This window comes from Stenella coeruleoalba (genome assembly GCF_951394435.1).
Source record: "Stenella coeruleoalba genome assembly, chromosome: 6".
Lineage (NCBI taxonomy): Eukaryota > Metazoa > Chordata > Mammalia > Artiodactyla > Delphinidae > Stenella > Stenella coeruleoalba.
In genome coordinates this window covers 114,680,642-114,707,847 of record NC_137151.1, presented here as the reverse complement: position 1 = coordinate 114,707,847, position 27,206 = coordinate 114,680,642, and the positions used below count along the sequence as shown (strand labels likewise).

General features: G+C 38.7%; 1 protein-coding gene across 8 annotated transcripts in view; it reads left to right on the top strand.

The window, feature by feature from the left end:
- DOCK10 (dedicator of cytokinesis 10) overlaps positions 1-27,206 on the top strand; it is a gene marked incomplete at its 5' end in the record, with an annotated part of 279,536 nt that overhangs the window by 127,771 nt on the left and 124,559 nt on the right. For all 8 annotated transcript variants that reach the window (XM_079924879.1, XM_079924877.1, XM_079924875.1 and 5 more), the window contains one exon: positions 11,877-11,966. In XM_079924879.1, the coding sequence (XP_079781005.1) occupies positions 11,877-11,966 (90 nt within the window). The remainder of the gene's footprint in view (positions 1-11,876; positions 11,967-27,206) is intronic.

Sequence of the window (27,206 nt, the reverse complement as noted above, 5' to 3'; positions counted from 1 at the left end):
AAAGCTACTCCAAGTTCCCCCAGCTCAAGAAGAGAATGGAGGCATGTAGATGCAATGTAACATTTGTACTGAATTTGAATTCATTTTTTGGCATCTTTCCACACTCATTTAACTTAAGACTGGTCTGATTGCTCTGTGTCCTTTGCTATCCTTAATTGTGTAAACAGAGCATACAATAAGTGCTTTGTTATTTTCCCAATGTAAACATTCCAATAAATACACTGAATTCTTTTATCTTGGCCTTGCTTAAGACCCACCTGTGGCCACCCCCATTGCCTTCAAAACAAAGGGCAAACACTGTAGTATTTCCCTACGGCTTCTACGGCTTCTCCATGGTCTGGTCCTAGCCCATTTCTCAAGGCCATGGTCTTCCACCCCAACCCAACCCCCCACCCTGTCATACACAGTCACCCTCATCCCCAACTGGGGTAACATGCTAGCACAATTCTGAACGTAACATTCTATCACCCCATACACGATGTCCTTCCTTTATTCATTCAACAAATATAGAAGGTATAATACCGAATGTTAGGTATTAAAATATCTCAGAATGGGGAGACAGCAGCGATTAGACAGAAATATCCTTGTTTTAATGAAGCTTACCTTCTGGTGGGAGGAATCAGGCAAAAAACAAATAAGTAAATAAATTAATTAGCAAGATAATTCAGATAAAGACCAGTTCTATGAAGAATGAACGGGGCCGAGTAATAGAAGTAACGAGGGGAAGAACTGAGCCGGACTGGATGATCAAGGGCACCTCTGACAAGCTGACATTTGAGCTGAGCTCTGAATTCCCAAAGAAGACCAACCCTGCTAAAGCCTGGGGAAGGAAGGAGGGTTTGGGGCCGCAGGAAGCTGCTCTGAAGGCCCAGGAGAGGTCTGAGTGGACAGCCAGAGTGGTCAGAGTCGAGGTCAGGCAAGGACAAGATAAGACATTTGCATCTTATTCGAAAGGCAAGTGGCGAGTCACTGGAGTGTTTCAAGAAGGGGACGAGTGACCTGGTGCATGTTTTTAAAAGCTCATCTGGCCTCTGCATGGAGAGCACATAACAGGGTGTGGAAGAAGCTGGGAACCGGCTGGCAGCGTGGCTCCCAGTTGGCAGGTGGTCAAGAGACGTTTGATGCCACCCTATCATCAGAAAATATTGTGTTAGACAAACAGCTCAATTTTCATTTCCATGAAATGATATTTTCACAAACTAAAGGAGAGTATTGAATATTATTACCACGTAAAGTTGCCAGTTTTTGAACAACATTCAGATGGATTGGTTTCCTGCTTTCCTACTCTACAGAGGAAGGGTTGACAAACAATGGCTTATGGGTGGCCTGTTACCTAATTTCGTATGTCCCGTGAACTAAGAATGGTTTTTACGTTTTTTAAACACTACCCTGTTTTATTTTCTTCATAGAATTGATTAAATAGTTGAAGGGAAAAAAAGAATATTTTATAACCCATGAAAATTATATGAAATTCAGATTTTGGTATCCATAAATAAAGTTTTATTTGAACCCAATGACACCCATTCATTCACCTGTTGTCCATGGCTGCTTTCATGATACAGCTGCAGAGTTACAACAGAGGTGCAGTAATTGCAGCAGAGAGAGAGGGCCCTAAAAGATTTACTATCTGACCCTTTACAGAAGAAATTTGGGGATCCCCGCTATACAGTACAACCATGCTCGTTTTGGGGGGGCTTCCTCTCCCTCCATGTGGAGTAAAGCCCTTCTTTAAATGCCTTCTGCCACAGTCTGCTCCATCCACAGCCTGCATCACATTTCAGGGGTGTTGCTCGCCAACAGCAAGGCTTCTGTTCACCTGGCTAGGGTATCGTTTCCCAGGCCCATCCTTGAGCAAGGAGTAAGGATGCTCTGGGATATGAGCAGTCACCCAATGAGAGGTAGTAATTGCGTGGCCACTCCAATCCCAAAGCATCTCAGGATGGAAGGAGGGGAGCGGCCCCAAACTCCCCACCCTCCCTCCAATGTCCTTCCCAGTTGTGCCCTGCGGATGGGAGAATCTAGCTCACTTCTGTGTTTCCGTGTTACCAAGCACCCATGCTTGCAGTAGACATGGTTCATTATTCGGTTTGCTTAATCAGTATTTATTCAGCACCCACAAGGCGCTGAATATAGAGTAGCACTTTCTAGACAAGAGACACTGACAAGAAAAACAAAAGCCCTGTGTTTAAGGAGTGTGTGCCCTAATAAGGATGAACACTAAACTTGATTAAGAATGCTTATGGTTAAGAAATAACAAGAAACAAAGTCTTCATCTGGTCCTCTATACCCCGTAAAGGAGATTATTTTTTACCGAGATGGTATTCCATTCACACTGCTGGCCCAAGCCATCATCATTCTTTTTTGCCTGGATCCCCAGAAGTGGTCTTTAACTGGTCTCCCTGCATCCTTCTTTGCCTTGATTGATTTATTCAACGGAAGCTTTTGGAAATACAAGTCAGATAATGCCACGCCTCTAGTTAAAACTTTCCAGTGGTTTTGCGTCGCCTTTAGAGTCAAATCCAGCTTCCCACCTGGCCCCTGATCATCTCTGAGCCGTTTTCTCCTAGCCCCATTTCCCTTGGTCACTACACAGATACCAAGCGTTCTTTGTGTTCCCTGCTTTTCCCCAGCCCACCCCCTCCGTGGGGCCTTTACTCCCCTCGCACAGCTGGTTCGTTTCTTCCATTCATGGTTCAGTTCAGATGCTACCTCTTCAAAGAACCATCTCTGACTTCCAACCTGCATTACCCCGCCTCCACCCTGTGTTACTCTATCACATCCCCCTGTTTGCTTCTCTTTATGATACTTACCACTACCAAGGAGGATCTTGGTTTGCTTTTTCGCTCTCTCACCATCAGTGAGTAACCCCAAGCAGGACAAGGGTGTCCCTGCCTTGATCATGGTAAGACCCCCCAGCAACTAGAACGGCGCTCGGCACCGAGCAAGTGGAAAATGAATATCTATTTCACGAGTTGTCTTTCAGACACATGTATGTTATTATTTTAGACTATAACTTTGAGTACCTTTAGGAACCAAAAAGGCTATTCTGAAATGAAATTTGAGAATAAAGAGAATGAAGTCATTGGTTTTTCTTGAGATCATTAATATGATACTTTCCTCTTTGACACACTTAACACATCACCTTAAAACAACAGCACTAAGTTCGGGATCCCTTTCCCCAGAGGCTCATTCCATCCGATACAGTGACTGGTACTCAGCTGCTATCAACAAAGGCTGATTTCCTCCCTGTAACACCCTGTACTTATTCACTTGTTTTCTGTTACTAGGCAAGGGAGAAATCAATTCATATCTGCATTTTAAGTACCCAACACAACGTCTGGCTCATGGGCATTCAATAAAGATTGTTGAACATTGAATGGAAATCGTCTTCTTCCAGATTAAGAAACCAAAGTAGAAGCATTTTCCTCTTTCTTGGCCCACGAGGTAGAAACTCTTCCTCTGGTGCGTGGGTTCTGGGGAAAAGCAGTGTGATCTTCTGTACTGCTTGCATTGTAATGATTACTTGGAATAAGCCGTCCAGATGCATTTATTAACTCATTCATTTCAAAAACATGCACTCCTTCAGTAATTGTATTTGCTGCTCTTGTTTTTCTCATTTTTCTTTTTGAAGCTGGTAGTAATAGAAACTTAAGACCAAAAAATAAAGAACTTACTCACCAGATTGTGGCTTCACGAAATAGGCAAGGAGAGTAAGAAAGGAAAACAAGAGCTAAAGAACAGTTTGCACAGGGAGATCAGCTTGGTGCTTTGCGATGACCTGGAGGGGTAGGATAGGGAGGGTGGAAGGGAGGCTCACGAGGGAGGGGATATGGGGACATGTGGATGTATAGGGCTGATTCGCTTTGCTGTGCAACAGAAACTAACACAGTATAGTGAAGCAATTATACTCCAGTAAAGATCTATTTTAAAAAACAACAGTTTCGGGGCTTCCCTCGTGGCGCAGTGGTTGAGAGTCCGCCTGCCAATGCAGGGGACACGGGTTCGTGCCCCAGTCCGGGAGGATCCCACATACCACGGAGCGGCTGGGCCCGTGAGCCATGGCCGCTGAGCCTGCACGTCTGGAGCCTGTGCTCCGCAACAGGAGAGGCCACAACAGTGAGGGGCCCGCGTACCGCAAAAAAAAAAAAAAAAAAAAAAAACAGTTTCCAGGACACAATGAATCATATTGGGGAGTGTCTCAGTCGAAGGAGAAACTGATACAAAATAGCAGAACAAAACTTGAGAAAGGCAGAAATGAGAGAATGATACAGAAAGATACAGAAAGCCTAAAGTGGCATCATTTCTGGGAGATGTAAAAACCTTAAAGAAGAAAGTTCAGAGGTCCAAAAGCAATACTGACACTGTGGAAAGGCCACCTGATCACCTGTATTTCCATACTGCCCACCCCTGTCAAACTGCTCTATTTCCACTCAGTTTCCTGGCCCACCTTCTGTGAGCTACTTGCTGTAGACAGCAAGGACACCAACATGAACAAGAAACAGTACTTCCGCTTGAAAGGTTAGACTTTCAGTGCTGGTCAGTGGCGTCTTCAAAGTCAAAGGTCTACATTGCACATCTGAAGTAGCCTGTCGAAAGAGATAACATAATCTTCTCAAATCCTTTCTTCATACCAGTAGTTCAGAAGTAGAGTCTCAGGGCTCTCCAGTACATCCTGCAATTTTCATGGCTTATTAACAAGACTTCGTGAACTGGGCTTTCTTAACATTTATTCTTTCATAGCCTGTTTTTAGCTATAAAAAGCAACTGGTATGTGGGGACTTCCAGGCTCAACCACATGGGTCATTTTGTGAGAGGAAGCAGAAAGACCTTAATATCTTTTAAATGGAAAAGCAGAAAGGCCGTGATCATTTATTTTTTTCTTCTTGCATCTCTTACTGAGACACAGCCTAACATTTTATAAGAATGTCAACCTCTTTTAAATCCTTGGCTTCTTAGCCTGAAAAGCAGACTTTAAATGGCTCTTGGTGTTCATGCAAGAACGCTGTGATTGCAGTTTAAAAGTTAAGTAAGGGTCTTTCTCAAACTAGGTTATTCTTAGTTATAATATCCCTCTCGTTTACAAGCTAATGAAGCTGAGATTTGGAAAGGCTCATGTTCAAGGATGTAGAGTAACTGTGATGACAGAAATCAAACATAAGTACCTTGACTTTTGCTATTGGAGTTTCTGTCTAAACAGCGTGCTCTGAGCCAGCTGCTTCTTAGAAAAATAAGGTGCATGACTTGGGGAAAATATTAACTCCCTGCATCCCACAGTGAGTGGTACCATTACAATATTGCAGAGAAGGGATTCTAGAGAACTTACTTCAGTTCAGTAAGGATATGTGGAGAATGCTGTGGACTTGATTGTGCTAGGAATATATGTCCACATGAAGACTTCTATGTGACTGTTCATAGCCTCATTATTCATAATCCAAAGTGGAAACAACCCAAATGTCCATTAACTGAAGAGTGGATAAACAAAATATGGTATATTCATGCAGTGGAATATTATTCAGCCATAAAAAGGAATGAAGTACTGACAACATGGGTGAACCTTGAAAACGTTATGCTAAGTGAAAGAGGCCAGTCCCAAAAGTGTACCCATGGTATGACTCCATTTACATGAAATGTTCACAGTAGGCAAATGCATAGAGACAGAAAACTGATTAAAGTTGCCTAGGGCTGGGGAGGAGGGAGAAAGGAAAGTAACTGCTAGTGGATATGGGGTTTCTTTTGGGGGTGATGAAGATGTTCTAAAATTAAATAGTGATGGTGATTGCATAATCCTGTGCATAGACTTAAAACCACTGAACTCGCTTTAAAAGGGTGAATTTTATGGCATGTCAATTATATTTCAATAACAGGGCTATATTTTAAAAAAAAGGATTGTTCTAAGCATTAAGGTAGGGATCATGTAGGTGCTCAGAGACAGGATACCAAAAAAATCCTAAAGACACGTCTGCATTCAAGTACTTCATTCTTTAAAAGGGATAACAAAGTATACCAGAGACACAATAGAAAACACGGCCAAGGGCTTCCCTGGTGGCGCAATGGTGGAGAGTCCGCCTGCCGATGCAGGGGACACGGGTTCGTGCCCCGGTCCGGGAAGATCCCACATGCCGCGGAGCGGCTGGGCCCGGGAGCCATGGCCGCTGAGCCTGCGCGTCCGGAGCCTGTGCTCCGCAACGGGAGAGGCCCCAACAGTGAGAGGCCCGCGTACCGCAAAAAAAAAAAAACAAAACAGAAAAAAACAAAAAAACATGGCAAAACATTTCATGTATAGTTACATTTTATCATGAAAGCAGATTTAATGTGGCGTGCTTACATACAAGAGTACACACACGTAACATGACTGGCTGAATTAATCACTTGCAGAGCTTTGGGTTCTACAATATTCTACAGTTAAGCTGCAGACTTCATGGGTAATACAGACAGTAAACGATATAATGCTGAGAAGAGAAGATGTATGTTGGATGAATTAGAGAAGACTTTCAAAAGAAGGTGGCATCTTTGTCAAACCTGAGATTAGGAAAGAACAAGGAAAGAAAAGGGTTTTCTGAGAATAGGAGCACGGCAAGGTATGTGCAGGCCTGAGCCCAGCGCGGAAGAAAGAATGCCCGCAGCCACGGGAAAAGGTGCCCTGGCGGCTTGGCTGCGGTGGGTTGGCTCACGTCTTAGGCCTGTTGCTGCTCATGAGGGCATATCTGCAGGCCTCACATGGAGCAGGCTTCTTCACCGTACCTCCTTGGAGAGTGAGCTCAGACCACAGCCTCTGAGTCCTTGCCAAGGGGAGACCTTGGTGCAATAAGTATATTCCTGTTGTTGGAACAGTGTGTTCTATGAATACTCACATTTTTCCATATGTAAAACGTTTCATCCTTACCACCATGGAGGAGGTGAGACACGTTTTGGAGCCTGGAAAATGAAGCACAGCAAAAAGAAGGGAAGTGACTTGCTCCGTGGTTTGCCTGTCCAAGACTAAAATGTCTTGAAACAGGTCTCCAAGGTTCCCTAATTATATACTTAAACACTATGATGGATGAATCACCATGCTTGACTTGGCTGGATCATGACTAGGGTCCAGTTATGGGCAACTGCTCACTATTCGTGCAAAACAAGAAGGACCTTTCCCTTAAAGCACAATGAAAGTATTCATGTGAATTCTCATGTATGTAAAAAAATAAAATCACAATACTCTTCTGAATGGGGTAAAAAATGTTTTTCAAGCAACCAATGTAGTATAAGTGTCTGCTCTACTAGGATAAAAACCAGTATCAGTGTCTTAATTTGAGAAATTTAGGTGAAGATTACTTTTAAACACACGCTTACGTTGGAATTGACCACAAAGTGTTAGTTAATAGCCCTTATTGTGAGGTTTGTTGGCTTCTCGAGCTCAGAACGATGGGTTACTCTAAACACCATCATTTTTGTCCTCTTTTTTGAGCAGCTGGGATCTACAATACCGTCAGAGGGAGCTTTGCTCAGCTCCAACATAGGAAAAGCAACTTCTTTTTTAGACTTTGACGGTGGCCTTTGGCCAATTGAGAAATGGCCCCTATGTGCTTGGAATGAAGTCTTCTGTAGTCATTTTAGCCAGCAGCATGGTAGCTGTGACAAAGCCCCAAAGACTACCCACCGCAGAGTAGAAAGAATTAGAAAGTGTCAGGGCTGCCGTGGATGGTGTCTGAATGTCATGGACCTGAAACTACAAATGCAGGTCTGCATGCCTCATTTCATAAATAAAAGGACAGTTTTTATTTCCAGATGCCTAATCTCTGGACAATAGGCCCTTATGAGACTCTCCCACCCGATGAGCAGCTCGGCTGCGTTCCCGTGCAGTCTCAGATCCGTCTCATGCTATTGAGCTCTACTGATCGTCAACCAGAGGGTTTATTAAAGAGAACAGGAAGTCTGTTGTGGCCAAGGCAATTTGTAGTGGTCGGAAAGCATCTAATTCTCAGAAAAGAAATTATTTGTAACCATGTTAATTCCCTTACTTAACAAATGTGACTCTGTATACTTTTTTCCTATTTGATCGATTTATTTTTGCTTCAGCAGAGATACATGAAAGAAATGTAAAATGATCAAGATGGGGTTAGGGGGTTAAGAGGTACAGACTGTTGTGTATAAAATAAATAAGCTACAAGGATGTATATAGTACAACACAGGGAATATAGCCAGTATTTTGTAGTAACTGTGAATGGAATAGAACCTTTAAAACTTGTGAGTCGCTATGCTATACACCTGTAACTTACGTAATATTATACATCAACTATACTCCAATTAAAAAATGAAAACAAAAGGAATCAAAAATGAGTAGAAGCAATACAGTTCTTAAAGGTGAAATTGTATGGAGCCCTTCTGCTTTTTCACGCAAGTTCTCCAGCATTATGACAAACTATAACTGAGGTTAACTATAGCATGTTATTATACATGTATTCCTTTTCTTGTATTTGTGTACTCTGTGCAAGGTATTAGATGTGCATGTTGTAAAATATTGTTTCAGATTTATCACATGATTACATGAGGGTGATTCAGCCCCAGCTGCCTTATTTAGCAAAGAATCAACATCATCTCATAACTAGAGGTCATCAGGGATCACACATAACCATTGTACCTATGATTCATTTTTATTACCCCAAATTGAAGGAACTTCCAATCTCATATATTGAATATGAGCATTAGCCTGTGTATTTGGGACCCTAATCTTTACTCTGTGGCATCACAAATCAGGTAGTCATGTAATTATTATTACTGGAAACCTGAGCCCACCTTCCAGAAAAAACAAAACAAAACAAAACAAAAGCCTTCTTAAACCAGCTCAGTATTCACTCTATTGAACTATACCACAGAGTACTTGATCTTAGTGGGATGATAGGTTTATGGTATAACTAAACAGGAAACTAAACTTTGGGCCCCTTTACTCTCCATCAGACTTAGAGTATTTTAGAGCAGCTATTATTTTTTTAAAGGCAAGAAATCAATAAACTGTGGTAGATAATGAAAAAGAGGAATCTTTTGCTTTTTTATATAAAAATTTTATTATAAAATAATGACTGAAATATAGAAAATTTTTTCAATTGGAGGAAAAAAATCCTTAATCTTGTCAGTAGATCACAATATGTAATGTTCCCTGGAAACGCATCAAGTTACACTGTGTATCTGCAAATTATCTGTCCAAACAGGAAATAAGTTATCCCCAGACAACTGAAATCCAGCAATAAACCCCAAAGCTCAGTTTAGGCATGGATTTTCGTCTTCTACTCCAACCTTTCAATAGAGTTTATTTACTGTTTATCTTCTAACAGAGTGAATAACATAAAAGATGCAATTAGCAAAAGGAAATTCAAAAGGAATCAAAAATGTAAAATCTAGATAATAATAAATCCTAAACTGGCTCCAGCACGCTTCACGTGGGAGGTAATGGTTCCCTGTGCGTGTATCTATACTTGGCTTGAATCGACAGCCATGTCCTGCGAGCACTTCCAGACTCTCTTCACACAAACCGCAGTCAAATCCTGGGGCAGATGCACTGACCGAGGGGCTCTGTATCTGTGTTTCAAGATGAGCATTTATTTTTGCCATATAATGTATCTTGATTACAGTTTTCTTATTATTTTTTTGTCCTCTGATCATTATTTTTGTCCTCTGATCCTGTTAGAATCACATGACATTCTTCCTGTTTCAGTGTCCAAATCCCATCCTCCCAATATGCACGTACATGCGTGCACGCCCACACACACAGATATACCCACACACCACACCCACTCACACATGCACATATACATGCTCACACATGACAGACACATGCTCACACATGACAGACACACTCGCCATGCACACAAACACACGCTATCAAGTACAGCATACCTTCCTGCATAATCACACTCACACACCAGGCACACACCACACACACACATTCACACAGACATACTTACACGCTACATGCAACCACACAAGCTCACACAGACGCACACCACCCACACACCACATGCATACACAGAATGCACATTTACATACTCACACACATTCAACACACTCAACAAGTAAGTACTGAGCACCCAACCAGGCACTGAGGTTATAGCGATGAACAAAACAGACCAAATTTCTTTCCCACGAGGAGCTTATATCAAGAGTGAAGAGAAAAGGGGATTTGAAGAAAATATGAGGCTAGGATTGGAAGAAAAAGAACGATGCTGCCCTTGGTGGCAGAGCCTGCGGCTGCAGCTGTGACCTCAGAAGACTAAATTCCCTGGACCCCTCTCCTTCCCAAAAGTAAGGATGGGTTTTAAGACTCTCATCTGTTTTAATAATTGGTCTAGAAAAAAATGCCCTTCATCTAGAACAGTTCAAATAAACCTTATTTTGTGCTTTAGAAATGCTGATGAATTTGCATGTGGGTTTGGGGATGTACAAAATAAAAGATCCCAACTGTTGGTACCATGTATGTTAACAGACTCATCATCCCAACATCCTTGTAATCCCCAAGGAGTACAGACTAAAGGAAGCTGGTAGCTGTTAATGGAAAGTTACCAATTTATGGCATCCCATAAGATATATACAGGGGAAACAATCTATGAATTCTGTTTTAAATGTCTTATATTTAGAGATTCTTTATATTTTTAGTTAATGTATATTCATTTAATAAAAAGCTGTTTGTTTAGCATTGAAGTTGAAAATGTTTTATTTATTTCAGTGAAAATAAAGACGCTAAAAACATGACTTATTTTCTTCAAGGTCCAGATTTACTGAGTACCCTTTCTTCTCTCCCACCATAATAGGGGCTACACACACACACACACACACACACACACACACACACACACGGCTTCTGAAAGGGGCTAAATTTACCCTGTGGATATTCAAGAGATTATTTACAGTAGGATTAAAATAATGTAGATTTTGTAGATTTTCTTTTTCATTTCAAATGTATTTTATCAATAGCATTAAGAACAAAAAAGATACCAATATAAATAAACTAGTCAAAATATACAGATGCCCAAATTTTTGTGTTCTGCAGGGAAGGAAACAGCTTAAAATTATGAGCTTCACAGATAAAACAGTAATTGCAATACAGTATTGCAATCCTCCCTTATACACTGGGGATACATTCCAAGATCCCCAGTGGATGCCTGAAACTTCAGATAGTACCAAACTCTATCTCTACATACTGTTTTTTCTTATACGCACATACCTATGATAAAGTTTAATTTATAAATTAGGCAGAGTAAAAGATTAACAATGACAACTAATAATAAAATAGAACAATTATAACAATATACTGTAATAAAAGTGATGTGAATGTGGTCTCTTTCTCTATCACAATATCTTATGATACTGTACTCACCTTTCTTCCTGTGATGATGTGAGATGATAAATGCCTAGGTGATGAGGTGAAGTGAGTTGAACGATGTAGTGACATAGTATTAGGCTACTATTTATTATCTTTCTGACAATACATCAGAAGGAGGGTCATCCTGGATCATGGAGCCCTGAAGATGTCGATGAGATGGGATGTTGGGGACAGAGTGTGACGGCTTGAGATATCATCATGCTATTCAGAACAGCACACAATTTCAAACTTATGAATTGTTTATTTCTGGAAGTTTCCACTTAATATTTTTCGACCCTGGTTAACCACGTGTAACTGAAACCATGGAGCAGGGGGGACTCACTGTAATGCCAGTGGTGGTAATCCAAAGAGGTTTGAATCTTCCCTCCTAGAGATTAAATTAGTAAGAACTATGGAAGTTTCTCTGTCTTCTCTTATCCTTAAATGCTAAGATCTCATACACTTCTTTATTGTGCCTTTGGTACAGTGGTCTGCCCAGTGCTTTAAGACGGAAGGCTTAATTTTCTTTCCTTGTTCCTCTCAGACTGCCACAGTTCCTTGGGACATACGAACATTGTACTCAACCGTACCCGAAGATGCAGAGCACAAAGCAGAAAGTTTACTGGTGAGAGAGGTAAATGCAGTGCTTCCAACCCTTTATTTTATAAAGCTTCGCTTCACCCCATTTAGTTCTTTTTTTTTTTTAACATCTTTTTTGGAGTATAATTGCTTTACAATGTTGTGTTAGTTTCTGCTGTATAACAAAGTGAATCAGCTATATGTATACATATATCCCCATATCTCTTCCCTCTTGCGTCTCCCTCCCACCCTCCCTATCCCACCCCTCTAGGTGGACACAAAGCACCCAGCTGATCTCCCTGTGCTATGCGGCTGCTTCCCACTAGCTATTTATTTTATATTTGATAGTGTATATATGTCAATGCTACTCTCTCACTTCGTCCCAGCCTACCATTCCCCCTCCCCATGTCCTCAAGTACATTCTCTACGTCTGCATCTTTATTCCCGTCCTGCCTCTAGGTTCTTCAGAACCTTTTTTTTTTTAGGTTCCGTATATATGCGTTAGCATACGGTATTTGTTTTTCTCTTTCTGACTTCCACTCTGTATGACAGAATATAGGTCCATCCACCTCACTACAGATAACTCAATTTCATTTCTTTTTATGGCTGAGTAATATTCTATTACATATATGTGCCACCTCTTCTTTATCCATTCATCTGTCGATGGACACTTAGGTTGCTTCCATGTCCTGGCTATTGTAAATAGAGCTGCAATGAACCTTGTGGTACATGACTCTTTTTGAATTATGGTTTTCTCAGGGTATATGCCCAGTAGTAGGATTGCTGGGTCATATGGTAGTTCTAGGTTTTTAAGGAACCTCCATACTGTTCTCCACAGTGGCTGTATCAATTTACATTCCCACCAACAGTGCAAGAGGGTTTCCTTTTAGCCACACCTTCTCCAGCATTTATTGTTCGTAGATTTTTTGATGATGACCATTCTGACCGGTGTGAGGTGATACCCCACTGTAGTTTTGATTTACATTTCTCTAATGATTAGTGATGTTGAGCATCCTTTCATGTGTTTGTTGGCAATCTGTATATCTTCTTTGGAGAAATGTCTGTTTAGGTCTTCTGCCCATTTTTGGATTGGGGTGTTTGGTTTTTTGATATTGAGCTGCATGAGCTGCTTGTATATTTTGGAGATTAGTCCTTATTTGAGTATTCTTAACAAAAAGATTTAATTTTTATTTTCCTTGTTTAGATTGAGTTGTAGGAAAGGCCATAGTATGTGAGAATTTTGGATAACAGACTTTCTATTTTAAGAGAGATATTTCTTTCAAGTATTAACTATAGAAATAGTTAATGGGAAAACCACGTGGACAGCTTAAAGGGACTGATAAAAGTCTGTTGGTGTAGCATCTACTTGCATTTAGTTGGTGTAGAAGAGGCCTATAAAACTGCTACTTCTTCTAACCAGACTGCAGGTGGCTTTGGGGCAGGGATTGGGCCCACACTTAACAGCTACTTAGTAGATGTCTATTGAATGAATAAACGAAGTCAGTCCTTCCTTTACAGAATATGCAATGATATCATTTAGCCCAGCACAGGTCAGACTGAAAGTAGTGGGATCTAAATGCCATCTTTAATCCTGAGAAAGTAGCGTATCCCAATTAGGATTTAAATGAAGCTGCATAAAATAGCAAAACCCTTTCTCAGCTCTTAAACATATTTGTGCGAGTAGAAGCTAGCTTTATTAGTGTACATACTGATCCTAATCTGATTAATCATACATATTTTATTTTGGACTATTCAATCCAGATCATCTTTACCATAGATTTGCCTTTTTTTTTCCCAATTCTATCATTTCATATTTATTTTCTCAAAGTTCACATTGACTTACACCATCTCCTAAGAAGGTTAAAAAAAAAAGTGCAAATTCAGATAACATCAGGATATCTGAGTATACTGTTTCCACATTTACTGATAAAAATGCTTTGTCAGTGCCATAATATTTTGTTTACAGTCGCCTTAGAGGAAGTCTTAATATCTAGTAGGGCATCACTGTTTAAAAAAAGAAAGAAAGAAAAAAGAGTTGGTAAATCATTGTCTACACAAGCAAATCAGAATCATTGAGACCAGGTCTGCAAAGTCCTGCAGGAAATATGTGTTGACTTAGGTAAGATTTGAAATGTTTATGATATTGAATGCCTAACAGGGAATATTTAACTAGGTCTTTTTATGTGTTTTTTACTAAAATGTTTCACTTTCTTCATAAAGATCTTTAACTTTGTTGTTGTTTATTTCTATGTATTTTATAGTTTTGTTGCAAACGTGAGTAGAGTTTTTAAAACCCATTTCCTTTCCTTACTGTTCATTGCTGATATTTTTTAAAAGGTATTGATTTTGAAATATGGATAACTAGCTTACTAAACTCTCTGGTCCTAATAGTTTGGTTTTTTTAAAATTTTTAGATGTGTAGTCACATCATCTGCAAAAATATTTTAAATTTCTTTTTTTCTAATAAGTATATTGTTTCTTTGATTTTTATCTTATTTTATTATCTAATAACTCTAAAACAATATTGAATGATAATGCTAACATCAGGCATATTGTCTTATTCTTGATTTGGTGTTTTCTGACAGTTTCAAATACAAAAGAACTGTCTAAGAAGGGTCTTTCTTGGTCTTTATCATGTTTAAGAAGGGCCTTTCTTGGTCTCCACAGTGCTTATAAAGACTGGCTACCCTATGTTGTGAAATTCATATTCAGCCTATTGACATAATAGCTTTTTTCTTGAATTTATCACTGTAATAAAATTAATAGGTTGCTGTCCTATGAATGCATACTTGTGTTTCTGGTATAAACTTTCTTGTTCAAGTTGTACTATTACCTTAATATTTTACTACATCAGAATTGCTAATTTTTTCAAATTTTTGCATTTATATTCATGAGTGAAATTTTGGCTCTAGTTTTCTTTTTTCCTTTGGTATTAGAGAAAAGTTAGCTTTAAAAAATAGAGACTCCATCTTTTCCTGTCTTCTGAAATTAAAAAAAATAAGCCAGTGAAATGAAACAGAGTATCAAGAAACAGTTCCAAGTGCATATGGTTACTTAGTAAATGGTAAATATGGCACTCCAGATTCTCTGGGGAAGGGTAGACAATTCAACAAATACCACTTGGCTATCCATTTTGGACAAAAATAAAGTTAGAGTTGTATGTCACAGTACATGTAAAAATTAATTCCAGATGAATTTTTAAAATCTTAATTTTAGAAACGCAAGTTATAAAAACGTAGGAAAACATTCTTTTAGTGGAAAGTTATGGAAAAATGAACACATTTAACAAAAGTCTTAAATTTTTATGATGAATGGAACATAAATCAAGCCAAAAAAAAATAGTTAGTGAACTCATTTGCAACTCATGTTCTTTCGCCACACCGCCCCACACACATTCCTAATACTCAAAATTCTACAAGTTAATAAGAAAAGGTAAATAACCCAAGAAAATATGAGCAAAAAGATAGAAGCAGGAAGTTCAAAAAGAGCAAGACTAAGTTGGCCAAGAGGTGTACAAAGTTGCCCAGCTACGGGGCTTCCCTGGTGGCGCAGCGGTTAAGAATTCGCCTGCCAATGCAAGGGTCAGGGGTCGAGCGCTGGTCCGGGAAGATCCCACATGCCTTGGAGCAACTAAGCCCATGCGCCGCAACTACTAAGCCTGCGCTCTAGAGCCCGCGAGCCACAACTACTGAGCCCACGTGCCACAACTACTGAAGCCCACACGCCTAGAACCCGTGCTCTACAACAAGAGAAGCCACCGCAATTAGAAGCCCGCGCACTGCAAAGCAGAGTAACCCTCGCTCTCTGCAACTAGAGGAAGTCCACACGCAGCAACGAAGACCCAATGCAGCCAAAAATAAATTAATTAGCTTAAAAAAACTCAAAAAATATTGCCCAGCTACACTTGTAATCATAAGAATACAAATTAAAACAAAAATGATGTATAATATCTGAATGAAGAAAAATTTAAGTTGAATATCATTTAGTGATAGTAAGACTATAGGGAAATAAACACTATAACACAGTGTTTGTAATTCTCACATGTCTATAGCCTTTTGAGATATTCAAATGTATCTTTTTTTTAACATCTTTATTAGAATATAATTGCTTTATAATGGTGTGTTAGTTTCTGCTTTATAACAAAGTGAATCAGTTATACATATACATTATGTTCCCATATCTCTTCCCTCTTGCGTCTCCCTCCCTCCCACCCTCCCTATCCCACCCCTTGAGATATTCAAATGTATCTTTTGTAACTCATACATATAAGTATGCAACATGAATATTAGAAAAACAAACACTAGAGCATAAAAATACAATTACAAGCATGAGTATTGCAGCACCAGACAATTTGTAATATCAGTTGATAAGGGTGGGGTTGAATATATTTTGGCACATCTATATTTTATAATAATAACTAATGGAAAAAAATTACATACATTTAAGTGTATTAATTGGAATGCCCATGATATGCTGTTAAGAGAAGAAAGTAAGCTGCAGAATACACAGTATATCATTGGAGAGTTAAAAAAAAATGTGAATATGTAAATATGTTATGTAAGCCTAGAAAAAGTATTAAAAAATGCCCATTAAACTCATAACATTGGTTACCTCACAAGTTTGGGATTATAGGAAGGAGGTAGAAATTGATTTTCAGTGTATATATTCTGTATTGTTGTGATGTTACAAACAAATTTATGTAACTAAAAAGTATTTTGAAAAAAATTACTTAGAATATATCTAAAAATACTGCCAGAATTGGAAACAACTCGAGTCTATTTTCTAAAATTGTCTCCAAAAGTTAAAATCTAACTTAATTCTTCAAGTTATTAGGTAGTCACCTTAGAGACTTCATCAGATTCTTTTATTATTATTATTTTTATTTAGTTTGATCTTGAAAATATCATATGGAGAGATCAAAATCCCATATGTGTTTTGCTTTATGATTCTATCTGCTGGGGTTCTCTGTCCATGATAAAAACCAGTTAGGTTCCTCTGACATAATCCATTCTTAATCATTTGTAATATAGTATAATTTGAATAGACTTATAAACATTTCCATGATCTTAGGGACTTTCCTTTCTTGGTCCTGGCACCTCTTTTTGGGTATATAGAGTATTTGTGTGTTCCAGATTTTCTGCAGTCTCTCTCCTTTAGGCTGTGGAAAATTGCTCTCACACGAACCAGGGGTTCTTAGCTCTCCCCTGTGGGTCTCTAGTACCTGAGGCTTTCGAGGCCTTGGATTAGGTTGCCAGCCAACTTCAGCTTTTTTGCTCATTTTATTGCCTGGTAAGCCTTCGGGGTAGGGCCAATCAGCTCAAAGACGAAATCCCAGGACCTAATCAGAAACCACACCCCAATCTCTGGATCCAACCAAGGTGTCAAGTTTAGCTCCTTTCCCTGGTGAAAGGATGGCCTGAAAACTAGGTCAGTACAACACTGGAGACTTCTAAGGATATTCTAGGGTTCTTAGAGGCCTTTAGTTTTGTTTGTACTTTCATGAGCTTCTGCACCACGACTTTAAATGGCCACATCGATCCCTTTATTTCTGTAGTTCTCTAAGAATGTCCACTTCATCTGAGAACAAGTTGGCCACAAAATATGCCTTTGTCTTGCTATTTCTCCTGGGGAGGAATTTTCACCTTCACCTTTGTTCCTATATTAATTTCCTTCCAACTACTTGCAGCTGGGATTATTCCTCCTTTACTCACTTCCACCCTCCGCTTCTCGATTCTCTTAAGAACTTCTCTAAGGAGAAGTCAGGTGGAATGCCTTTTACCTCAGATGCCGGGTAACTGCCAAAGTTTTAGATTCCAAATCTCAGGGCAGAGCCTCTGACTTGGAAACATGAATGAATCTTCTTACCATGTTTTTCCCAACTGTGTGGATCTAAAGTAGAAAAAAAGAAAAAAGAAAGTGGAGAAAGCCTGGGAAGAAATTTTTCTGGATCACTAGCCGTGAAAACCCTGTGGAAATTCCCATAGTTGTACTTGTTTTTAAGGATGGAGATAAAGTGAAACTTGTGCCTTGGGATAGAAAGAAGACAAACATTACATGATGATAATGGAACATGAATAGTTGAGCCTGGAGACAGTAGATAGAAAGAAAAGGGTCACCAGAGAGCTGGGTTAAGACTGAGAAATGACCCCAGAGAATTATGCTGGCAAAAAGTCTTGACCTCAATAGCTAATAGCCGCTGATCTTTATTGACCACTTAACTCTGTGCCAGATACGCTTCTCAGCCCTTTGCTTACAGTAGTTACAAACATACGTTTCGTCATTATCATCATCATCACCTTTTAATGATGATGAAACTTTCATAGAAAAATGAAGGAACGTGTCCAGCCTCATACAGCTGGGAATAGACAGGTCCGGCGTTGCAACCCCTGCCATCTGGCCCCTGGCCTCTGAACCATGATGCCGACTGCCCATGTGGGCTTTGCTATAGCTGCCCTCTGGAAGGAACACTTGTCTCAGTCTTCTTCCTAACCACCCCACTGTAGCTTTGTAACCCTGATGCATGCAGTTAGTGGACCACACTTTGAGAAACATTGGCTGGAGTTTTGAAACCAGAGTAAGCCAGCACTGAAGTGAATTCATTGATATTTGTAGGGTTTCGTAGAAACACATGTTTCCCTTACAGTGGCTGCTGCATTGCACTAAGCAATCTTTTTAGTCCACCCTGTGCTAAATTGCCCTGCGGCTCCCCACAGGGCGGCAAGGACAAATACCCTAGTTGCTAGGCAACAAACTGGCATGAATCTCATTTAAACACATGGAGTTCAATACTAATTTTGAATTGTCCCCCTACACTCTACTTTGACAGCTCTGAGCCTCTTCGGAAAGGCAGTAGGCATTCTTTCCTTTTTAAAATAAGAGTATAGGTGTATTTAATATCCACTAAAGCACCTCACACTTAGTTAAACTAACACAAGTCAGAGTTCAGCAACATTCTCTCTATATATTTTGAACATCCTGTGTTATAAGTATTACTACCTCATTTTACAGCCTACGAAGCAGGTACTGAACAATTAAATATTTGCTCAAATACATACAGAACCAGAATTAAGCCCCTGATCCCTCTAACCTCATGCTCCCTCTAATCCCATGCTCCATGCTCTTACCAACTTTGCTACCTCTGACCCTTTGAAAAATGCCTTTAAACCATGCACTTAATAGCCTGACCTAATGGGGATATTTCCACTGTCCACAAGGGACTATGTCCTTCATTTTGACAAGCATTTAACCTTTTTTGCCTCAATTTCTCCATCTTTAAGTGAGGATATTAATAGTGCCGATGCTGTGTTTCTAAAAATAAATATAGCAATGGTATGAAAACACTTGGAAAATAACAACTGGGGAGCCATGTCTTTATCTGATCCTCATAAATGACTTAAAATCAACATCTATAACCATAAAAAGTATGAAACACTTCTGTGATAAAACAAGCACCACTTCCTCCCACTGGGACTCAGGGGAGCGATTAAAGGATCTATGAATAGGGTGCAGACTTCTTAAGCAAAACTTCTGTAGCAAAGTTTTCATTTTAATATACACAAAACACTAATTAACACTAAGCTCTCGGTTTGGTCTCTCTTAACAAAGAAGATGAGAGAGCAGAGAACTGAGAATAATACAGTGGCCCAACAGAGAGCAAGGGTCCAGGGACCACCTCACCTGAATGGCTGAGAGAGATACTGAGTACTAAGGTAGCAAGTTACTCTGCCAGCAAAGCCCCCTGTAATTTCTAGGAACCAACCTGCAGCAGGAGTAGAATAATGAAGAAGTGAGGAGTCAGTCCGAATTCAAGAATCCACGTCTCACTTTGGTCAAAGGCACAAGACACTTGAGGACTTAAGAGTTGTGGAAACGTTAAAAGAATGGAAGCAAAATATCTATATATACTTCTGTACCTGATTATGTCTGTATACACACACATGCACAGAATGATGAGGTACTGTCCTCATCCCGAAAGTACTAAGTTACTGAGGCAAGGACAAGTTCGGATTTTAAGCAGCGTTTCCAGACCAGAAACAGTTGAATTCTCCAGGAAAAATATAAAATAGATAACTAATAAGGACCTATTGTATAGCACAGGGAACTCTACGCAATACTCTGTAATGGCTTATATGGGAAAAGAATCTAAAAAAGAATGGATATATGTATATGTACAACGGATTCACTTTGCTGTACACCTGAAAGTAATACATCATTGTACATCAACTAGACCCCAATACAAATTTTAAAACAATAATGAAAACAGGACCCAAGACTGAATAGGGAAAACAAACCAGATTCAAAGAAGACAGGATAAATGTTGTTGAAATCTCTAGGCTTCCATAGAAAGTGCACACTAAAAACCAGGAGAAAAAATGGTTGAGATCAGAGCAGGACCCCAATTTCATCCTGCAGAAAGCTGCAGGATGTTCACAGGTCTCACACACACACACAGATTCTTTACACACACACACACACACACACACACAGATTCTTTAGCTAACATCTATTGAGGCTACCTTAGAAGGGAATATGGAATGAATTATTTCCCAAGTTTATTTTACCATGGAGAAATTCTGTTTCCCCCCAAGTATCTTGAGAAATATATTTCAGAAATGCCGATGCATTGTAAACCTGATGGAAGGAAATCATCAGGAACTAGGGGCACAATACAGCTCAAGTCAAACAGAATCAGCTCTTGGGTGAACTTTGACATGCATTTCATTAAGGCAGATGGTGAAGAAGAGAAAGGGAATATTAAAGCCTCTGAAAGAGCAAATTAATTGTTTCTTTCTTTTTATGGGCACATCCATTCTTAATTCTTATCATTAGTGTCAAAAATGTCTACCTTTCTCCAGGGTAAACCTCTTACAACATTAAGACACAATCCCAGATACACCCAGTGATGGCAGTTCTATAGATTTATCTTCATGCAGCAAATTGTAAGTATTAACAAGGTGAATTTCAAAGTTGGAAGTAAATAATAATAATCATAAAGCTCAGAGTAACACCTTTTTCAGCCCTTAAATTTCTCCTCTCAATCCCCTATCCAGTTACCAGATTATGTTTTCTCGTGTCCTAGAGGTAAGTGCAAATTCAGTGACTTAAACAAGCTGCCCCTTTAGATATACACAGAAACTGCTACTCCCAGTCTAGCTGGGTGGAGTTGATTATCTTTACTAATAGTTGAATTCTTTATGTAGAAAGTTCCTCACTTGCTGACTTATATTGTTACTGTGGATTACATACAAAGTATATGAAATAAAGGGCCTTGTCCACTGCATGAAAGATTGGACTGGGTTTATTGTTCACCAACATTTATCACTTACGAAGCTACTGATACCACCTGGATGTAACATAGTCAAGGAGCTCAGCACCAGACGGGAAATGACAGACCTGTGATCAGATTTTTGCAGAACAACTAACAAGAACCCTTGGAGTGTTACTGTAAAATAGAGCAACAAGGTCAGGTTCACATGTTAGAAAAAAACAACTAAAGGCAGACCAGAGAATGGATTGGTTGGCTCGTGGGGAGGAGTAACATTGAAGGGAAGTTGGACAGATAGGAGACTATTTATTTTAATAGCCCAGCTGGGTTAAAGATCTGTGCTAACGTATGGCAGCATGGTTGTGGTGACAGTAAAGAGCTGTTAAAGAGACAGAATTGACAGGAGTTGGTGACGGAAAAGAAAGTAAAGGAGAGGACTATATTGGCAATGACTCCCACGTTTCTGTCTTGGGCTATTAGCCAGATAGTTGTGCCGGTAATTTAAATAAGGTCCCCAGAAGAAAGTACAGATTGCTCAAGCAGGGATGGATGAAGCAAGTGAGGTAATCTCTCCGGCCGACATGCAGAGAGAGATATCCAAGAAGAAGATACATATATAGGTCTCAACGTAGAAGGAAAGAGTAGGCACTGGCTCTGGATTTGAAAGTTGAAGCTTTGAGCCTGGAAGAGCTTGTCCAGGAATGCCACGAGGGAGGTCCCTGAGTGATGCTCCCACATAAGGGGCTGGCAAAGAGGGCCCAACACAGGAGGTGGAGATGGAGTGGACCCGGAGGTAGAAAGAAATCAAGGAGAGATTGATTTCTCAGAAACAAAAACCTGTCAATAGCGAGAGTGAGCCAATGGCGTAAAATGCCAAAATGTGTCAAGATTGGGTAATTCACTGGATTGGGTAATTCAGAGCCATTGGTGGTTCTTTAACAGAGCAGTTTCAGAGGCTTTGATCACAACCCGATTACAGTGGGTTGAACACTGAAGAGATGCAAGATGTATTATCTTATCAAAGAAAGTGCTAGTATATTGTTGTCCCTTTTCCCTAGAAAGTGCTTTAAGGGTAAACCCAGTAAAACTGTTGGAACTCTTCAGGGAGAATAAGCTATGCATTCTGAATTTAAAAATAGCTCAGGAGACTGTTAAATACTGTACCGAAATATTGCTTAATTGATTAAGAAGCAAAATTTTGTAACTATGAAAAACAATATATGACCAAGTGAGTGTAATATTGAAAATGAATTTCTTCTTCCTCATCTACCATTTGGACCCAGACAAGTGGCATTCAATTAATTCGAGAGAAAATTATAAATAGTCAAGGTAGAAGCTGCATCATGTCGAGAAGTAAAAGCGATTTTAAGCAACGTGGATCCTAGGCATTTCAAAGAAAATGATGACGAGAGGAAGGCTGGCCATGATTTCAAATGTATTTCATGCTGCCCCGTTTTGTTAACTGAATGAAACATATCTAAAAAGAATGAAATGTATCTTTTCTGAAGAAAACACAGGGAATTTCACTTGTTCTATGGTTGAAATAATTTTATACGCTTTATGTTTAATTTTGGACTGCCTGTTGTGTACATTGACAAAGAAACCATTCTTTTAACCAAAATGCCTTTGGACTTTATACAAATTGTTTGAATCTCATATGCAGAATAAGGTGCAGTTCATCACCCAGAAATAAGAATGAGTCTTTCAGTAAATGATTCTGAGGTGGGCTTTTTTTTTTTTTGCATGTATAAATAAATTAAGTAAAAATGAATGCCGTTTTCTGATTCTGAACCATTGGGCAGCAAGTGAGTGATTCTAATGCATTTGTTAACTTTAGATCAGAGCACAGTAAACATAGTTTTCTTCAATCTAGAAGTAACCCCTCTGCTGTGACATCAGGGGTACATGCACAATTTCAGTTACTGGAAGATATTAGGGAAAATACAACTATAAAAATTTCTCCAAATTAAAAAAAAAAAATCTTAACCCTTTCTTAATAAAATTAGTGCAAATAAAAGATTTTTGTTTTTGTTTTGAAGAAGGAGGCTCTTAATTCACTAGTGAAGGTCTTGCTGGAAGTTAAGGGACTTTTCATTTTGTGTGTACTTTTTAAAAGTAAATTTATAAGTAAAGCCATATTTATTTTGCAACTTCAAGAATTTAATGGAAAAATGATATCAAAATCTGTTGTCCTATATATAGTTTAGTCTTAGATGTAAAGATTTTTTTCTATCATAGTCAGAACAAAATGGATCACCCTATTTTTTTTAACACTAAATGTATGACAGTAAAGATAATAAACGTACAAATGTTGATTAAGGTAAATTCAAATGCATTTACTCTTTAGTAGCATTAGGATAAAATGTATATGGAAAACACTGTTGAAAACAATGAAAACAAAATATTTTTGTGTTTCACATTAACCACCTTGAATAAATTTATTTTCTAGTCTGTCACATCTCTAGAATAATAGTCTTGTTTCCAAACATGTAAAAAGGTTCCCATTCTAAATTGGCTTCCTCTAATCTTCTCCACAATAAAAATCATCCTACAATGTTTGGTGGTAAGTGAATAAAGACAGAAATATAAGTCGGGGACCCTGGAGTATAAAAATTTTAAAAAAAACCATCATAAGTTTGAACCTAAAATTTCAGTTTCATTGAATTACAGCCCAGATTTTATGACTTACATGAAAAGAACAAGTAGATCATAATATTATCAAGGTTTTTTTTTAGTACCATCCATTATTTATGTCCTGACAAAATACTTGTGACATCTAGCTGGGCGATTAGAGTGTAGGTCCCCAGATTGGGCACAGGTGTGACTTATGAAAGTCTAATTTTAAAGTTTGTTCAGTTGCCTTAGTGCAATGCATTTTTTAAAGACAAACCAAATACCTTGATTCACTTTCAATTTAAAATCAACAAAGGTAGCAATTTAGGCTACTCTATAATTCAGACACAGTAGTTTAAAAATGATTTACAGTTATGGTTGGCATTTGATGTGACTTTCTGTTTTACATGGTATATGCCTATTTATACACATAGTAACACTATCTAATATCAAGTAATATTTTTAAAAAACAGACTCAAAAATCTATTAAGTAAGATTGTACCATGATTTCTGAAACTGAATCAGATCTAGAGTTACATCACGTATTTTGTCCAAACTCATTTTCATTTCTCTCCCAAGAGTGTAGTATAAGTTTTAAAAGATCAGTAACGGTTCAGCTTATTTTCATAGTACAGAAATTAATGATTGCATTTTAAAGGAATATATAATGTGGTCAAGTTAAATTAAAAAATGTTTTCAGTGCCTTTTCCTTTCTTCTAAAATATCGGTGTATTTATTGGGTGACCAATGTCCTGATTTGCAGGAAGTTTCATATTCTACCTGTTGGCCTGGCTAATAGCATCTCCTTTCACTTTGAAGTGCCTCAATGTGGACAATAAATTATTCAGCCACTCTTTCAATACATAATTTATCTGAATTCACTTAACTTCGTGATGCTGCATTTTTTTAACATTTATAAAATAGCCGTAATTACTTCTAAACTTTGTAAAGAATGGCATTAATATGAAAATCACCACCATCGTTTTACAAATACAGAATTAATCCCATTGGTGACTAAGGGCCAAAAAGAACACCTTTTGTGGTTGCATAAATATTTCTGGCAAGAAAGTAGTCAGGTAATTAAATAACCTCTATAGCCAGAAAGAAAAATAATTTTGCATCTAAAATGCAATCTATTACCTGCTTGTTACTCTGTAGCCAGAATCTAATAATCAGCCTTTTTAAGAGATGGACAAATTACATTGCCAAACCTAAATTGCTATTTGAGGTACGTGACATGATTTGAATTGATTCTGGTGATCCTCTAAAGAGGACGGGAAAAGGGGAAAAATGATATGTTTTGTTTAGAGTATTTTAGGGTATGCTTTATAGTTGCCCTATCTTTTCAAAAGTATTTAGATTTTTAGAACTTTTAAGGTGTCCTGTTCAGTTATTTCTAAAGGAAAAGAAAGAATATAGAAGATTAATTCATTCAACACATATATATTGAGTTTCCACTATCAGTAAAACCCCATGCTGTAGTTGGTATGCTCCCTGCTCTTTTAAAAGGATGTGCCTACTTACAGGGAAGCTGGAGGGTCACCTCAGTTACTAGAGTTCCCTGTGTGAAGCTGGGACCCTAATGCTTTCAGTTCATAGGCAGACAGCATGACAAGGACAGAGTCACACTGTCACCCCAGTGGAATGATGCCTTTCAAGGCCCCCTCTAGAGATTCTGATTCAGTGAACCCCCCGTGGGACCCAGGAACCTGCATTTTAATTAGCAAGCTCCATGGACACAATACAGTTTGGGCAACACTATCCTAATGACTTAAAAGCCTTTGACTATGTTGAGTTGGCTCAATTTTTTGTGTGTCTAAACATATAACAGGCAGAGATGGCAAGATAAAGGCTGAACAAGCAAACATAATAAACAAATAAAATGTGAACCGGGGCATTGCTGTTTGGAAAAATTAACCAACGCAGCAAATGTTTGCTGGATATTCAGTCTTCATCTTTGAAGCAGACTGTGGCAGTGTCCCTTTCTCAAGGGGATAAGAAGTGGGTAATTTAAAATCAGTGCTGTGAGATAGGTACTTTTTAGGGGGGAAATGGAGCCATTGCCTTACTAAAACAAGCAGAGTTGTAGCCTGTGACTTTGAATTTGCAACAGGTCATTTCAGCTTAGTTTTTGGACAAAGAGGAATTGTAGTCATAATTATAATAGATCTTAATGATCTTCTTAGAGCGAGTGTGTGGGCTGGAACAAAGAATGGCGAATAATTTTCTATGTGTAACATTTCCAAAATGCCTAACTATGTAGGAGAAATGTTTATGTGTTTGTAAAATGCACTGACTTTCTCAGAATCGGAGAAATCACAGGTTTACAAGGATTCTTAAGGGTCATCTAGTCCAACCCTAATCCTCATCTACCTACCACCAGATACAAGAAACCTAACAAATAAATTCAGAAGGAATTTGATTAAAACAGAACACTGTGATCATCAGAGCTAAGATAGCTCTCCAAAACTATACTTGAATAAATCAAGAAGAACAAGTTGTTATTATCAACTATCATGAATGTGATGTATAGATTGAGTCAAACTTGCTGAGAAAACCGATTTTTTAAAAACAAGTATTTGTTAATTACCCTCTGTTAGGTGCTTTATAGGAATCGATGCTAATGAAGGTGGTATTATTTAGACAGATAAAGAAATAGATATTAAATCGCTTAATTGAGACCTCACAGTTAATACCAAAATTCAAAACCAGGTTTGCCTGACTCCAAGACAGAAACAGAAACACCATAGAAAACCTCTGGAATGGTGATCCAGATGTGATTTTTTTTTTTAAAGGCTTCAAAGTCTGCAAATATCAAACAACTCATAAATTAGTTGAATAGACTTTTTGAGTCAGACAAATCCAGTTTGAAATCCTACTTCTATCACATGTGGGATCTTGGGCAAAAATCTGAGCCTCTCCTTGCCTCTGTGATCTATAAAATGGGAATATACAATCTCATGGAGTGCTTATTAAGATTATATGTAAAGCACCTACTAGAACAGTATCTGACAGGCATTTGCCACTGCCAAAACAAAAAAGAGGTAGTTCTTTACTAGGCTGCACTATCATAAGAAATAACCACCTTCATTTTTGGTCAGTGGAATTCAGGATTAACATATCTCAGGTTTGGTGAAGCTGTGGCATCTCGTGAACAGTGTGTGTAATATGCGTGAAGTTTATCGTGGTTACACATAGCTACTATCCCTAGCAAGACAGGGCAATAAGACAATGCACATCTGTCCCATCGAAACCTCCAGATTAGGAAGTGTAGCCATAGATATTATGAGAGAGAAATTTCTAATCCAGTCTAATATACTGAGTGTTCAGTTGCTAAATCAGAGATCCTAATAAATAAAATGATTTGCCCAAAATCATGTTGGAATTCAGTACTAGTCCCAGACCAAGAATAAAGCC